The sequence below is a fragment of the Carassius carassius genome, chromosome 14, assembly GCF_963082965.1.
Source record: "Carassius carassius chromosome 14, fCarCar2.1, whole genome shotgun sequence".
NCBI classification, from domain to species: domain Eukaryota; kingdom Metazoa; phylum Chordata; class Actinopteri; order Cypriniformes; family Cyprinidae; genus Carassius; species Carassius carassius.
This window is the reverse complement of record NC_081768.1, coordinates 22,187,855-22,201,791: the sequence shown is the minus strand read 5'-3', so window position 1 is coordinate 22,201,791 and position 13,937 is coordinate 22,187,855. Positions and strand designations below refer to the sequence as shown.

General features: G+C 36.6%; 1 protein-coding gene across 1 annotated transcript in view; it reads left to right on the top strand.

The window, feature by feature from the left end:
- exoc3l4 (exocyst complex component 3-like 4) overlaps nt 1–2,786 on the top strand; it is a 39,166-nt gene extending 36,380 nt beyond the window's left edge. Inside the window, exons 9-13 of the mRNA XM_059566678.1 lie at nt 830–953; nt 1,767–1,889; nt 2,000–2,152; nt 2,237–2,355; nt 2,464–2,786. Coding sequence (XP_059422661.1) covers nt 830–953; nt 1,767–1,889; nt 2,000–2,152; nt 2,237–2,355; nt 2,464–2,677 — 733 coding nt within the window. The 3' untranslated portion in view covers nt 2,678–2,786. The remainder of the gene's footprint in view (nt 1–829; nt 954–1,766; nt 1,890–1,999; nt 2,153–2,236; nt 2,356–2,463) is intronic.
- The last annotated feature ends 11,151 nt before the right edge of the window (nt 2,787–13,937 follow it).

Below are 13,937 nucleotides of genomic sequence, written 5' to 3'. Positions count from 1 at the left end.
ACAAAAATCGCAGGAGCAAATGGGATCATGCGGTAATGGTCAGAAATTCAGTGAGAGCGGGATCAACAAGGCCCATACTATCACGCAGCAGCAGCAGAGTCAGTCAGTGAGTGCTGTAACAGATGACGTCAATCTTGTTGGATTACATAAATAAACTACACAGAACCTCACTATTCGGACAGATGTACATAATGAAAAGATGATACAAAATTTAATACCTTGGGAAATGGCATTTAAGACTTTTTAATACTTTTTAAGGGCCTTAATTTTCTCTAAATTGATTTATCGACTTTTTATACTTTTTTAATGACCCTGCAGACACCCTGATTAATATTCAATATCACTGTTTTGACTTTACTGTAAATTTGTTTGAGTAAATGCAGCTTTGGTGAGCATAGGAGATTTTTTTCAAAACGCATAATAAAATCTCACAATATGCAGTTCATGTAGGTGAATTAAATGATTTTACTAGACTATTACAATACTGTTGTGATTTCTGGGAGCATAAATCAATGTAACATTACTTAGATTACTTACAGAAAACATGTCAGTATATAGTCCTTTCTAGAATTCATCTTTGTGTATAAAGATTAAGCAAAAAATGTACGCAAACACATATTCTACTATTCTGCTAAATTTAATTTAAATTTAATTAAAATGTACTATTTATTTTACAACCATACTGTACATAAAGTTGACATAAAGAGCACAATACACACCGCAAACAGAAAAAAAAAAAACAGAAAAAAAAAAACTAATTTTATAAACTGTTTAGTTAAAAATGACACAGTACTACAAAACAGTATAATGTCAATGTTTTTTCCTCCAGAGAGCACATGGAGAGCTATAAAGACACCAGCCCGATTCAGCTGGAGCTGGTTCAAAAAGAAATAGATAGACTGACCACCAGTTTGAGTCAAGCTGTGATGGAGAACTTTAAAACAGATGTCAAGGTGTGAGCTTCTGAAATGCATACTTTCTCATTGTTTAACAATGGCAGACTCTGTTTCATGCAGATTATTACAGGCACACAACTTTTATGAAGTGTTTATTTTAATACAAAGCAATACTACATATCTGCCGGCAGTGTTGGGGGTAATGCATTACAAGTAACACGAGTTACATAATCAGATAACTTTTTTCAAGTAACTAGTAAAGTAACCCATTACTTTTTAATTTACAAAAAAATATCTGATTACTTTTTCACAAAAAGCAATACGAGTTTGAGTCTCCTGTCTCCTGTCCCCATATTGAGAGAAATCGAAGAACAGAGGTGTTGTGTGCACTGTGTGAACATGATGTTACTGTAGTTCTTGCCTAAATTTGAATGTGGATTAATTAATCCCACTCGCAAAAAAAAATAGATTTAGTATTTTTTTCGTCCATCAGCCTGAGGTTTATTCATTACACTTTTTGATGTGAAAGGGCTTTTGCACTTACTATAAATAGAACATATTGTATTAAAAACAATCAATCCCTACTCATATTGAAAAAAGTAATGCAAAAGTAATGTAACGCATTACTTTCCTTAAAAAGTAACTAACGTAATTAGTTACTTTTTTAGGGAGTAACGCAATACTGTTATGCTTTACTTTTAAAATTTACTTTCCCCAAAACTGTCTGCAGGATTCAAGAAGTGATTAAATGACTGAATCACTGATAAATGATGTCTATGAATATGTGACTGGAATTTAATAATTAGCTGAATGTATATGTTTGATAGTGGAGTAAATGAATATAAAATATTAAAGAGTTTCTGTTTGTAGCCCTTCCTCAGGAGACAGATGACAGGGAAATGGTTTTCATTTGATGAAGACTTTTCACAGCTGATCAGCAGAACTAAGACTCTTTCTGAACAGAGCAAGTACATGACCCCAAAACATAAACAGGTGAGAGGGCAAACAGTTTGTTGCATTAATATATTATAATGTAACCATTCTGCTACAGCTTGAGAGTGCCATATTTTTTTTCTTTATTTCCACTGTTTATGTCTCTCTAGGCTTTTGTGAATGAAGCTCACTTTTTTGTGGTGAAAGAATATGTATCTCAGCTGATGAAGAATAACTACTCATGCAAAAACAGTAAGAATGAGACAGCTGCCACTAAGATGACAAATCAGTGGGAGGAACTGAAGGAGATCTTCCAAGATATGGTACAGTCGCCATAATGCCACTCTGTACAGCTGTGCTTTTCATCAAAACATCCTAACATGTTCCTTACATATCATTTTTCGTAGAACTCTTCCTTAGATTGGCTCCATCCAGTTGGAAACCAGTTGAGCAATATCATTGGGTGCAAAAAAAGTGATGTAATACATAACCTACAGCCATTAGTTGATAACTATCCAGATATCGGGTGAGAGTCATATTACTTACTGTAGATTTACCATGTCTGTTAATGTAACATTGCTCTTTTTTTTTTTTTTTTTTTACTTTAAGTCAACCAATGTTTTACTCATTTCAGGAAGGGTCATCTTTCAGCTGTGCTGTACTTCCGAGGAATTATAAGAGGCAGGGAAAAGCATGCTATACTACAGCGGCTGGCAGAGCTGAAACAGAGAACAGGGAATACTGGGAATAGAGAGCAGGCTCTCTTTAGTGAAATTCAAGCTACGGTTAACACAGACTGCCTGGCTGGTACACCCTTCTCCTGTCTGTCCATTGTACAAGAGAGCTAATGTACTTCATTTTATTTAAAGTGGACATAATCTTTGCACTGTTTGAAAACTATCATATGTCTAATTTATGAGCAATAAGGAATGTTTTGGAATGTTACTCTGTGAATCCTTCATAGTTTTGAAACGTTGCTTTTTTGGGGAAAATAGTTGGAGTAAAGAGGGGGCTAAAAAAAATTTAGTGTGTTGTGATCATATGTACAGGTGCATCTAAAAAAATAAGATAAAGTTCTTTATTTTTTGTAGTTTAATAAAAAAAAGCAAACTTTCTTACATTCTAGATTTATTGCACACAAACTGAAATATTTCAAGATTTTTTTTGTTTTAATTCTGGTGGTTATGACTTACAGCTTAGGAAAATTTAAAAAATTAGTTTTAATATTAAACGTGCAGTATGGAATTGTTGGCCACCAGGGGTCACTCAATCAAAATAGGCTCATGGGAGTTGTTGTTCATTGGAACACGCGCTCTGTCGCTCCCCACATTCCTCACTCATTTTAACTGAGGCCGGCGACACACTGGATGCGTGGCGCAAGCGTCTCAGCTGCGTGGCGTGTCAGTTTTTAATTCGGCTCCCATGTTAATAGGTTAGAGCTTGCAGACTGCCTGCGTGAGACGCGTGTCTCAGGCGCGGCTCGAGCCGCGCAGAAAACGTGTGCATGCTAGAAATAGAACCGACGCCTATTTTTCACGCGACACGCACGCGTGTTGGAAGCGTTTCCAGGCAAAATATAATAGGAAAATGTTTATATGTAATTTTGTACACAAATACATATTAATTCATGACATTTTGATGTTTGAAAGTCTATAGGTTGACATAAATTCAGATACAAATGTAATTTAAAAAATAAATAAATAATTATCGATTTTCAAATATTGCACCTGTCAAACATAAGTCTATTTTGCCGTCAATACTGTTGACGGTGTCCTTTATCAGTAGGCTTTATATTTATGTTCAACATGAAGTATAGATATTGTTGTCATGAAGACAAGAGCCTGGTCTGTCAGCGGTCTCCCTCTATGTCACCTACAGCAGCAGCAGCAGCGCGCCAGGCTTCTGGCACGCAGCAGAGACGCCACGCAGCCAGTGTGTCACCGGCCTTAGTATTTTGACAATCACGTATTTTCGAACGGAGAGATATATGAATTATCAGACCCCTATCAAATCAATATTCCATCTAGCTAGTAGTAATACATGTTAAAAAAAAACACGGTTGCCTTTCGTTAATAATTATAATTAGGCTACGTTTATACTATGATATCGAACAAGATAGTGAACTGCATTTGAAGCTACTTTATCCAGCTAGATATAGAACATATGTAGATTTACATTATACTCTACATGAGAGCTAGTCCGTCTGCGTTTTACACAAGACATCATCGTTTCACAAAATATACGGATAGATACAGTTAGCTGAATGGATGCATACCTGTTTATTAGAATGCAAGCATCTCTCTGTAGTTTCAGCTTGTCACGAAGCTCTCTCTATCTTGGAAATGCAACTCCAATATTTACCCGTGTCTCGTTTCTTCTTCGTCCCAAAACCTTCTCAGGTCATTTATTTCACCCGTACGTTTGCGCTTCACAGAACGTGCAGGCAAAGCATAATCATGATCCATAACTAAGTTATTGATTGAGGTATAAATACGAATATAAACAATATAAATATAAAATATAATAGTCTCGATCAAGGCTAGCTACTACTTTTTCTTCTTCGTCTCGTTTTTGCTTCTGTTCACCTTTGTATTTGGCGGTTCCGCAGGAAGTTAGATAAACTAGAGGGGTCAAAGTTTATATGACGCCATAGACGGGCGACAAAACGGAAATAAAGAAACGTGCCGTGTCTTCTAATTAAACTATAATTTTCTCCGGATTTTAAAGTTTGTGGAAACTGTCGGGATAATGTAAGTACACAACAAAAAAAATATATATAACATAGATATAATGATATCTGCTATTTTTAAAGCAGAAAAATTACATATTGCGCCTTTAAAGTTTTAATATTTTTTCTAAAAGATCAATCAAAAAAGATTTGTTCAAGATCTCCAAAGCAGGTTAAATTATGCATTCAACACTTGGTTGTGGCTCCTTTTGCATGAATTACTGCTTCAGTGTGGCGTGGCATGGAGGCGATCAGCCTGTAACACTGCTGAGGCGTTATTGAAGCCCAGGTTATATTTACCAATTTACCCAGGTTACAATACCCCATATATTTGCTATGAGGTTCAGGTCAGGTGAGTTGGCTGGCCAATCAAGCACAGTAATATCATGGTCATCAAACCACTTGGAAGTGGTTTTGGCACTGGGGGCAGGTGCTAAAGTCCTGCTGGAAAAGGAAATCAGCATCTCCATAAAGCTTGTCAGCAGATGGAAGCATAAAGTGCTCCAAAATCTCCTGATAGATGGCTGCATTTGGACTTTGGACCTGATAAAACACAATGGACCAACACCAGCAGACGTCACAGCACCCCAAATCATCACTGACTTCAGAAACTTCACACTGGACTTCAAACAGCTTGGATTCTGTGCCTGTCCAGTCTTCCTCCAGACTCCAGACCTTGATTTCCAAATGAAACGCTAAATTTACTTTTATCTGAAAAGAGGACTTTGGACCACTGAGTAACAGTCCAGTTCTTTTTCTCCTTACCCCAGGTGAAATGCTTCTGACATTTTTTTCTGGTTCAGAAGTGGCTTGGTTCTAGGAATGTGACAGCTGTAGCCCTTTTCCTGAAGATGTCTGAGTGTGATGAATCTTAATGCGCTGACTCCGGCTTCAGTCCACTCCTTGTGAAGCTCTCCAAAGTTCTTGAATTGTCTTTTCCTGGCAATTTTCCCAAGGCTGTGGTCATCCCTGTTGCTTGTGCACCTTTTCCTACCACACTTTTTCCTTCCAGTCAACTTTCTATGAATATATTTTGATACAGCACTCTGTGAACAGCCAGCCCTTTCAGCAATGACCTTCTGTGGCTTACCCTCTTTGTGGACGGTGTTGATGATTGTCTTCTGGTCAACTGTCAAGTCAATAATCTTTCCAATAATTGTGGTTGCATGGTCTAAACTAGCCCAAGAGATACCCAGTATTTAAACTCAAAATTAATCAAACTAATCAAGCTGAAAATGGTATATTCTAATTTTTTGAGATACTGAATTTTTTATTTTCCTAAGCTGTAAATTGTAATCATTTGAATTCAAACAATATATATATATATATATATATATATATGATATTCACATTTTTGGAGATGCACCTGTATGTCATTTGTTAATGTTAACTGATAATAATAATAAAATACCACTAGGCCTTGAAATGTGGTATTTCAGGATGCCACATCCTAGTCAAGAAGCATTCATAAAAATACATACCAGTTTCAGAAATCCTCTACAAACTACTATATGCTCACATTCAATGTTAAATTGGATGTCTTTCAGATTGTCTTCTCTCAGAAATTGCTTATTACTGCTGTAAGTAGTAATTAAGTCAAATAAGTTTTAAATGTTGTGAACCCTGTTAAAATGTCTTCTCTCTCTGCACCACCAGAGGTCTCTATAAACAACAAACAGCAGTGGACTTTCCAATGTTTACATGTATTATTATTCTAAATTACTTCTGGATTTCAAACTTCCCTCTAGCGTTTGAAGTTTAAAACTGCATGCTACTTGCGGAGGAACATTGTTGTGGTAAATATGCGAGTTGTGCTACAGCTTCACTCTGTTCTGCTCTGATGAATCTGATTACCATATATAAAGAAATAAATTTTTAATTGTTTAAATAAATGTACAAGTATGTTATTAGTGTGCAGATATGTTATTGACAAAGTGTGCAGTTTAATATAAATAGGTCAGATAACCATGTTAGTTGTGATGGACGATGTATAATTAAGAAGTTACATTTTTCAGGTTGAATAAAGCCTGCGGGGAAAAAAATGTTTTTGTGCCTGGCTGTTCTGGTGGTCAGTGCTCTGTAGTGCCAACCAGAAGGCAACAGTTCGAAGAGAGGGTAGGCTGGGTGTGAGGGGTCTAAAGTGATTTTTTTTTTTTTAGCCCTTTTCCTCACTCTGGAGATGTAAAGATCTTGGAGGCTGTGCAGAGGGGCACCAATAATCATTTTAGCAGTCCTGACTGTCCTTTGTAGTCTCCAGATGTCTGTTTTGGTAGCTGAACCAAACCAGACAGTTATGGATGAACACACAGACTCAATGATGGCATAGTAGAACTTTTTCAGCAGCTCCTGTGGCATGTTAAATTTCCTCAGCTGGGGAAGGAAGTACAACCTCTGCTGGGCCTTTTTTGCAGTGGAGTCTATATGAGTGTCCCACTTAAGGTCCTGAGAGATGGTGGTGCCCAGGAACCTGAATGACTCCACAACTTTGACTTTTCAATATATCTATTTTTGAAAGAAATAGCAATATCTAAAACATATCTTGAGTAGGAAATCAACGTATATACCTTTTGTTGAAAAAAGTTGAAAAAAGTTGAAAAAGCAATGCTGATGACAACAATTGCTATTCATATCAGGTAAGGTAAAAAGACGAACACTATTAAATGGCTAGTAGGCTATTTTAATAATAAAAATGTTGATTTGTAAAGCAAATTTTGTGTTTTATTATGAGTACTGTCATTTTCCCTGGCCTTTTGCTTTCAAATTCTTTCAGGGGTATATTTGTTGCGGCTTCACGCTCGTAAAAGCTTAGTAGCCTGACTTTCTGTCCTTTATTAGCAGTTCACTGATTCTTGAGACATGGGACAAAACATGTCCAGCAATTGTAACTGCCATCAGGTTTTAAAAATAAAAATATTTTCAATTGTAAATGTTATGGGGGATTATTAATAGAAAGTATTTAACATAATTAAATACAATTCAAGGTCCAATCATTCATATGCCATAAAATGGATAAAAAAATAAAAATTAAGATGAAAAATACCTTGTTTTATCAAAAGCAACAGTTAATAATATCTCATATCAGTTTTTCAGTGACACATGCATATTTCATAAGGTTTTTGTCAACACCGTCAGACATTTATTAAAATGTAATAAAATCAGGGGCAGCTGTCACTCTAAATGACCCCCTTGCCACAATCCACCTTCGCAGAGCACAAAAGCTTTTCAAACAAAAACATACTCATTTTTTGTTGTGTTTATATTAATACAGTAATTGATTTATTCAATGTATTTGATAGTTAAAATTACTGCAAATTCAGATTTTTGTACAATCTCAGTTTAATATTTTGATAATATTTCAATATGATATTTTATATTTGTTTTGGAATTGTTGGTCACATGTGAAAGTGCAATCTGTCTGTTAACATGAGAATGTGTTTTAAAATGTTAAAAACGTCTTGATTGCTGTTAAAGATTAAGTTTAAATTATATTACACAGTCCAAGGTAAAAAAAAAAAAGGCACATTTTGATAAAAAAGAGCAAACGTGGGAGGTTGTATCAAAGCATTATTCAGTAGCTTAGAAGGCTTCATATGAGTAGAATAATGTCTATATGGAGTAAACATTTAGAATGTTTACAATTTAACATATTCTCCTAATTTCCCCAAAGCTTAATGGGTTGTAGGAAGGTGCACAGGTTTATCACAGTTCCCAAACCTTTGCCATGGTTCCACAGAAGTTAATGTGAATCATTTTACCTAAATTCTGATGTTAGAAACTTCCCATTGTATGTCAAGAGTTATCTCTAAGAGTTACTTCCTCCTCCCTTACTCTTTTCGCTAGTTAAGCATAAATTCATTCTTGGCATGATGTCCGTTCAGGGCTGGCAAACTGAAGGTTGTTTATCAGATCCTCACAAGTTGAAGGCCATGAGCTAAAGCAATCTTTCTTTTGAATCACCATCAAACCTTCAAGACTTCCTCCAGTTTAGAATTAATGATTTTTGATAATAAAGCATCATGTAGCTTTTGGTTTATATGTTTGTTTTGCTATAAAACAACTCCACACCCCATCTTTGGTTGAATGAAATCTAGCAGGGCATTATAATAAAAACAGACTCAGTAATAAGAGAGAAAGAAATGGTAGGATGCCACTTTGGAACCCATAAATAACTTAAAGAAGAAAAAAACTGATGCTAATATTTTGATCTGAATTGCCAAAAAATTACATGAGCAACTTTTTAACGCCATAGAGCCATAAAGTGAGCCAAGAACATAACCTAGCATACAATAATACATGACAGCATTCTGCTATGCTGAAACCACGGAAATAACCAAATGATGAAATACCTAAAAACACCAAGCGGTCACTGTGTGGCTGGTTAGCATGGTCCCTGCTGGCAGATGTGGTAACTACACACTCTGAATATACAAAATATCTGCCTTACAAAAGCAGCCATTTATTATGATGATTTTTCCCCCCTGAAGTAAAAGGAACTGTAATATTTTAATGTATTCTGGTATATTTTTACTTGTGTCTAATTGTTCCCATCTGTTGCTTTGATTCCACAGCTCAGGATAGTCCAGCGAAGGGATTTTCCTGTGGCTTAGTCACATTGCATTGAGATGACTGGCTCACATAAACCTAATTCAACAAAAGCACTGAAGGAATCTTTGGCAGGGCATTTGACCTCCAACACCTTGAATGCACTCTAATCTCTTCTCTGCTAGTTAAATCGTAACCTCTATGGTGCTTTAAGTGGTGTTGGGTTAAGCTGCTTCTTTTAATGTGCAGCAGGGCTCTTGTCCTCTTTATCCATTTACAGTCTACACCAGATTACTGCCATGGCACTTGTCAAAAGTATAAAGAAACTGACTAGGGTCAAATACATGTCGCTGAAGGACATGTGCATGTGATATCTTAGCAGATATATTTTATTTTTCATTTATTTTTATCCAAAGTGACTAGTATTTTCAAGCATCTCCCTGAAGTGGAACAAAGTAAAGTAGAAATAAAATGTAGAATCTATAAACAATTTTATCCTTAACTGTGAGGGACCATTCAGTGAATTTTATTAAATGATGGGTATTTTTATTTATAATTATTTATTTAAGGTAAATTACAGTAATTGGTAATATCAGTCTGTAAAAACCATCCGTCCACATTGTGGGTATTTTCCCATATTGCAGGAATCACGCATGCCTTGGAGAAAATCATGAACTATTATTCTTTATTTCCTTATTTCACTTTCTCTGAAATTTCCTTGAAATTATTATTATTATTTTTTTTTTAAATACAACACTATTGTCAGAATCTGTTCCGTGTTTTGTGTGTGTTTTGCTCCTCATGTGCCTTTCTTGCCCTTATTTGGTCCTCTGTTCCAGTCCTCATTGTTTCATTATTAATTAGTTGCAGCTGTTTGTTATTAATTATCTTGTTTATTCCTTCTATTTAAGCCCTATGTTTCTCTGTCTCTAGCGTCTACTTTTAAATGTTATTTCCCTTTACACTCTGTGTAATTTCCTTGTTTTGATTCCTATGAATGGTATAAAAAGAGCCTCTCAGAGTGGCAGTTTCTCTCAGAAGTCAAGATGGGCAGAGGATCACCAATTCCCCCAATGCTGCGGTGAAAAATAGTAAAGCAATATCAGAAAATAGTTTCTCAGAGAAAAATTGCAAAAAGTTATCATCATCTACAGTGCATAATATCATCCAAAGATTCAGAGAATCCGGAACAGTTTCTGTGTGTAAGGGTCAAGGCCAGAAACCATACTGGATGCCCGTGATCTTCGGGCCCTTAGATGGCACTGCATCACATACAGGAATGCTACTGTAATGGAAATAACAACATGGGCTCAGGAATACTTCCAGAAAACATTGTCGGTGAACACAATCCACCGTGCCTTTCGCTGTTGCCGGCTAAAACTCCATAGGTCAAAAAAGAAGCCATATCTAAACATGATCCAGAAGCACAGGTGTTTTCTCTGGGCCAAGGCTCATTTAAAATGGACTGTGGCAAAGTGGAAAACTGTTCTGTGGTCAGACAAATCAAAATTTGAAGTTCTTTTTAGAAAACTGGGACGCCATGTCATCCGGACTAAAGGGGACAACGACAACCCAAGTTGTTATCAGCGCTCAGTTCAGAAGTCTGTATCTCTGATGGTATGGGGTTACATGAGTGTGTGTGGCATGGGCAGCTTACACATCTGGAAAGGCACCATCAATGCTGAAAGGTATATCCAAGTTCTAGAACAACATTTTCTCCCATCCAGACATCATCTCTTTCAGGGAAGACCTTGCATTTTTCAACATGACAATGCCAGACCACATACTGCATCAATTACAACATCATGGCTGCGCAGAAGAAGGATCCGGGTCTTGAAATGGCCAGCCTGCAGTCCAGATCTTTCACCCATAGAAAACATTTGGCGCATCATAAAGAGGAAGATGTGACAAAGAAGACCTAAGACAGTTGAGCAACTAGAAGCCTGTATTAGACAAGAATGGGACAACATTCCTATTCCCAGAGGAACTTCACAAGATCCCGGGCCCTATGCATAGGCAGTCCTAATGGGCCCCCCCTCCCATTGAAAATATATATTCCAGACTTTTCAAGGGCCCTCTCTTCCTTTGGGGCCCTAGTAATCAGTACTGGTTTTACCCCCAGTCCAGCGCCCCTGCCTATTCCTAAACTTGAGCAACTTGTCTCCTCAGTCCCCAGACGTTTGCAGACTGTTATAAAAGAAGAGAGGATGCCACACAGTGGTAAACATGGCCTTGTCCCAACTTTTGTGAGATGTATTGATGCCATGAAATTTAAAATCAACTTATTTTTCCCTTAAAATGATACATTTTCTCAGTATAATCATTTGATATGTCATCTATGTTGTATTCTGAATAAAATATTTACATTTGAAACTTCCACATCATTGCATTCTGTTTTTATTCACAATGTTTTATTACAGTGTTTTAATGTTTTTGGAATCCGATTTGTCGTTAATACATTAATTAAAATTTTATCTTGGCCTAAACAATGTTTTCATATTTTGTACATATTCAGCCTTCTTCCTAAAACATTTTTTCGCTTATATTTATAACGACTGGGTGAAGGAGTGGCAGGAAGAAAGTGCGAGATTAACACAGTTTAATAGAGACAATGATACAAGACAATACTGAGACACAAAGATGAAGCAGGGAGGAATACACAGTCCAGGATGATGGCGATGGGTGAAGTATCCGGAAGGCGGAGGTGACTTGGCAGCAGGAGAGGGTGACACAGGAACTGCGGGGAAGCGAGCCAAGTGGTGTTGCTTGGTGGTGGGTTGCGTAGAGTGGACAGGGTTCCGGGGAAACACGGACATCCAACGCAGAAACACACAAGAAAGCAAGGCATAGGTCACAAACATGAAACAACGCTCTCACAAACAAGACGCTAGACAAGCCAATATATAGGGATGAGTAATGAGTGACAGCTCAAAGTGCAAAACTCTCAGATCACGGTTTACCAACCGTGACAATATTTGCTTTATTAATTTTTTTATTTCATTTTTTTCTGAAGTTCTGTTTAATGGCAGATTCCTATTGTGACAACATGCCCCCAGTCTTTCCATGGCTTACATGAAAGAAAGAAAAAAGGGTATTTTACCTGGTTTAGGTGAAATGAGTGTGATGGTTGATAACGTTGATAAAGGCTTCACAGTGTTTGAAGACACGCACTGAGTATATTTCAGGTAAGAGCTTCACTACCCTGCTTTCAGTTTTATTTATTTAATTAAATTCAGTGCATAATAATAGAGACATTTGAGTGGAAATTAGGGCATCATGATCATGATCTTCATTTCGGCCCTTACAGGTAAGATGATTTTGTGATACTTTTTTAAGGACTTTCATTACACTATTTCTTTTTCAGTAGTAAAATATGTTTATGATTTATTTTAACAAACATGTTGTATAGATATAAAATAGCTTGCATGTCTTGCATCATCCCTATAAATTTCTAAATGTTCGTGGAAAAAACTTCTGCTTTCAAAATTACATTGTTGGGTTATTGATTTCACAATATTTTCTTATGGTTTTAAGTTTCAAAATGCGCACTGAACAAAATCAGGCATTATAATGTGCGCCCACATAAAAAAAAAAAAATACTGTTCAAACATTATTTCAGTCCTCCGCAAGTCTTATATGATAAGTGCTGCAGTTTTGTTTAGTAAGAAAATGTAAACATTATTATTGTTATACAAATGAAAGCATTTTTTTTATATAATATTGTAATTTATGTTGTAATGTAATGTTGTATTGTATGTTAACATAACAGATGATGATGTAACCACATTTGAGTTGGCAACAGCTGAAGATAAAGCACAACAATTATTTTATAGCATAATTACAGCAGTTCAGGTTATGATTACTCCAAAATTATTTTTGAAGTAAGAAAATAACAGGAAATATCTCCAGAAATTAAGACTGGAGATCAAAGAGCTTTTCCTCTGGAGGAAGATTTTCTAGATACTGTAGTCACTTACAGGCAGAAGAACAGAGATCAGAGTTTACCCAGGACCAGGAGACTCAATAGAGACACAACACATTCACCCAAACACCGCAGGGACCTGATCTTCCCTCCTGTCTTTACAACCTGCTGCCTTTTTCAGGATGGCTGACTCATTAATCTAACGCCAGGTTTTCCTGTAATCCACTAATGTTTCCTGGAGTACTGATGCTTTTGATGCTGAAAGTCTGGATCCATGCTTATTATCCAATGCTATCTCACAACTATCACATTTTATTTTTTAATTGGTCTGTCTAATCTTTCTAGGGATTTTTTTTTTTGTAATTTGCTTGGAAATGCATTTAAAACCTTTTCCATATTCATTGGCATCATTAATCATCCTTCTGCGGGTTCAAATGATAGAAATAGCAAGGTTTTATCGCATTCGCTGAAGTGCTATATCATGACAATAAAGGTTAATGCTTTATCGCGTTTTAAATGAACGTACCACCTATACATTAAACCCTACCCAAACCTAACGGATAGTGTGAGCAAATGCTTCTTCTTCTTCTTTCGGCTTTTCCCTTCAGGGGTAGCCACAGCGAATCATCTCTCTCCACCTATCCCTATCTTCTGCATCCTCAACACTTGCACCCACTAGCTTCATATCCTCATTAATTCCATCTATATACCTCCTCTTTGGCCTTCCTCTTTACCTCCTGCCTGGCAGCTCCATGTCCAACATTCTCCTACCAATATACTCACTCTCCCTCCTCTGAACTTGTCCAAACCATCTTAATCTGGCCTCCCTAACTTTGTCCCCCAAACGTCCAACATGAGCTGTCCCTCTGGTGTACTCATTCCTAATCCTGTCCAATCTTGTCACTCCCAAAGAAAA